The sequence below is a fragment of the Elaeis guineensis genome, chromosome 13 (genome assembly GCF_000442705.2).
Source record: "Elaeis guineensis isolate ETL-2024a chromosome 13, EG11, whole genome shotgun sequence".
Taxonomy (NCBI): Eukaryota; Viridiplantae; Streptophyta; class Magnoliopsida; order Arecales; family Arecaceae; genus Elaeis; species Elaeis guineensis.
This window is the reverse complement of record NC_026005.2, coordinates 637,248-640,608: the sequence shown is the minus strand read 5'-3', so window position 1 is coordinate 640,608 and position 3,361 is coordinate 637,248. Positions and strand designations below refer to the sequence as shown.

At 40.1% G+C, this 3,361-nt stretch overlaps 1 protein-coding gene across 1 annotated transcript; it reads right to left on the bottom strand.

The window, feature by feature from the left end:
- Positions 1 to 881: 881 nt before the first annotated feature.
- On the bottom strand, positions 882 to 1,459 carry LOC140853294 (LRR receptor-like serine/threonine-protein kinase HSL2). The gene is made up of 2 exons (XM_073247744.1): positions 1,268 to 1,459; positions 882 to 1,130 (listed from the first exon to the last, which is right to left on the bottom strand). Exons 1-2 carry the CDS (start codon positions 1,457 to 1,459, stop codon positions 882 to 884), a joined length of 441 nt encoding a protein of 146 aa, XP_073103845.1.
- Positions 1,460 to 3,361: the final 1,902 nt, after the last annotated feature.

The window sequence follows — 3,361 nt, the reverse complement described above, 5'->3', positions numbered from 1 at the left end:
ATCCGCATCCGACCCCATTAGTTGTCTGATGGTAAATTTCAGCTCCTATATAGATTTTAATAATAATATATTATAAAATAAATTATAAAAATCCTTCTAAGATTTGTGTTTATTACAATTTCATTCATTAATTTTCAATACCTATGCTTACCCTCCTGAAATATAACGTCGTTTATTCAAACCATTTCAAAAATATAAAATGATCGATTGCATATTAAAAAGGTATCCATCCAAATGCTTGTAATTGTCTTCAACTGCTACGGCCGAAGAGAAACGTGGAAAAAGAGGCAGGAAACGACGAGAGGAGAACGAGCAGGTGTGTGAGATGGAGATAGGGCATCCTCCTGGTGAGCGCGGCGGTCGCGGGGTTCATCGCGAATGTGATCGGGATGAATTGGATCTTCAGGACCTTCACATACTGGCGGTACCCAACAACCCGCTTTGCCACCATGTTGATCTAGTGGTTGGAGCTCTTCATGGTGCACTTGATGATGCCCCACTTCTTCTTCTATAGTGGCTTCGTCGGGAGGGAGAGACTGGCAACGGCGGCCCATCCACAATGGGGGGCTGGATGAGGGCGGTGTTGGCCAGGATGAGGAGGACACTGGAGAAGATATTGCGGGTGGTAAAAAGTCAGGAAGAGGATTACCGGACACATCGACATTTGTCAGGTAGGAATACTGGCCCAACTCCGGTAGGAGAGATTCAGATTGAGACCGGCAAAGCCCCTCTGGCAATTTTCTGGTGAGCTTGTTCTCCGAGGCATCAAAGGTGAACAGAGATGTCAGGTTACCCAAAGTATGCGGCAGGTCGCTGGACAGCTGGTTTCGCCACAGTTCGATCTTCTCGATGCTCCTCAATCGTCCGATGCTCGCCGGTATTCATCCAGTGAGCCCATTGCTTGAGAGGTTGCCGATTGAGTCGGGGATGTCACCGGTGAGGTTCGCGAACGGGAGCCCAAGAACCTCGACCTTCGTTAGGTTTCCGATCTCCGACGGTCGTACTCCGCAACAGAAGGGATTGAAGCCCAAATCAAACTGGGTTAGCTCGGTGAGATTAGCCAAGAACGAGGGGATCCAACCGAAGATTAGGTTGCTGTAGAGGCTTAGCACCTGAGCACTAGGAACTGGCTGAAGCTCGACAAGATATCATCGAAAAATTATTGCCAGACAGGTCAAGGAGACGGAGGCAGGGGAACTCGCTAGAGAACTCAGGGAGGCGGCCGACAAAGAAATTAATTGTTGGATAGATTAAGAACTTCGAAGACCGAGCAGAGGGCGATGTTGGTAGCGGGGAGGCCGCCACTGAGATCGTTCCAGGTGAGGGAGAGGTGCCGGAGGGTGGGGATTCGATAGAAGCCGGAAGGGAACCCACCGGCGACGTTGAAGTTGGAGAGGTCATTGGAGGAGACGGTGCCGAAGCATGGTTCGCATGTGACGCCGGTCCAGTTGTAGGGCATGGTGGAGGCAGTCCAATCGCGGAGCCGGCTGGCAGAGTCAGATAGGCTGGTCCTTGCTTGAAGTAAGATATCCACGTCGCTCCCTTGCCCATGGCGATTGAAGAGGAAGAGGAAGAACTAGTGGCGGTGCTACGAGCGGAAGGGACCGAGAGTGTCGAGGAGATGAAGTTTGGAGAATTTTTTTTAACCCTTTGTTTAAGGTTATTTTGATCATTTTAAAAATCTATAATGATGTGGTAATAAAATTTTAGTTAAGATTAACGGACTGTGGACTGTAAAGTTGACTAAAATATTAAGTATATGATGGTAAGTTTTGAAAATTATCCCGTGTACATATATTTTCGGCCTATTCTTGGAGAGAATTTTTATAATTTATTTTATATTATATTATCATTAAAATAATAAATATATTATATTAAAATAATAAAATTTTATTATCTACTACTAATATTATATCATATTATATATAAGATAGTATTATATATTATATTATTATTATTATAGAGTCAAAAATATATTAGAAAAAAAATAAAAATATTATTTTTTCAGTTAATGACAAAATGACTTACTTACCTCCTAGGTTGGGTCAGACTCTCTCCTTATTTTATAGATAAATATTATTTATAAAAAAATAATTTACCTACCTAGTGAACGTAAGGATATAAATAAATTAGTTAATGAAAAAGTTGATCAACTTTTTCATGATATTTATCGATTAAAGAGTAGACCCTTAAGGTAGAAACTATAGTAGACTAAGATCAAAAAGCTAGATCACTCATACTCCTACAGTAGAAATTATGGTAGATTAAGATAGTATTATGTTGATTGTCGAAGGATCCTTCATAAAGCATAATTTTTAGTTATTTATACTAATAATAATAATTGCACATCCTAATAGTTGTTACTATGTCTGGCCTTTACTCCTAGCAATTGTTAACCGGCAATTATCTTTCACGATGCATGCTCATGTGCATGGTTGCTCTACAACTATTAGACAGATAATTATATTTTTTTTGTTTTGGCTTAGCTTATATTGACCATCCCTTTTACTTCAGCCTAAGACATCATTCTGTATTTAGATTATCCCTGAAACGCTTTAATCACCTAAGTCTATCATTATGTATGACAGTTGATCATGATCAAGTTCTAGCTTGCTTTTAGCCGAACTCTCCTCCTTCGGTCTATATTTCTATGCTTAATAAAATTTATATCCCGATCGAACCTTTCTCCATCCAATAAGGATCATGTAATTCTCACCTACTTTAGTTTCATCAAGCCTGATTCACATGGTGTTTGCTGTCAATTGCCAACTAGATTGTTGAGATAGGTTGTGAATATATAAGGTCTTGGGTTGTTACAAATTCCTATGATTGAAAAGCATCAACTTGAGTTTGGTAATGCATGCTAGGCTTATTAGCCATTACCATCTAATGATTAATTGAGTAATGTAGATAATTTTAAAAAGAATTATAGTAAGTTGTGGGGATAATTAAATGGGATATTAAACCTTCTTCTTAGAAGATTTTTAGAATTTTTGTTTCATATACTTCGTGGTTGGATATAACGTGACCTCCTCAAGTAATGGTGAAGATAATGGTTCGTTGAACCCTCCAAGTTTTCATGTTCAAGATTGGGCCTTCCTCCCCTTGTCCATCGTCTATCCCGTGATAGAACATATTATCGCCCTGCACTAATGTTCCGCGCTGTTGTTGGCTTGCTTGCATCATTATAGACATCTTTATTTATTTATTTATTTTTTGCCTCTATTGATAAGAGTTCTAATGGAAGGATCAAAAAGGTGGTGGCTAAAAGACACTTGGTTTCCGCTAACCACTCATTGTTTGTTAGGGTACCCTCTTAACTGCGCATTGAGTGACGTGCTGATACATCAACCAACCAAGT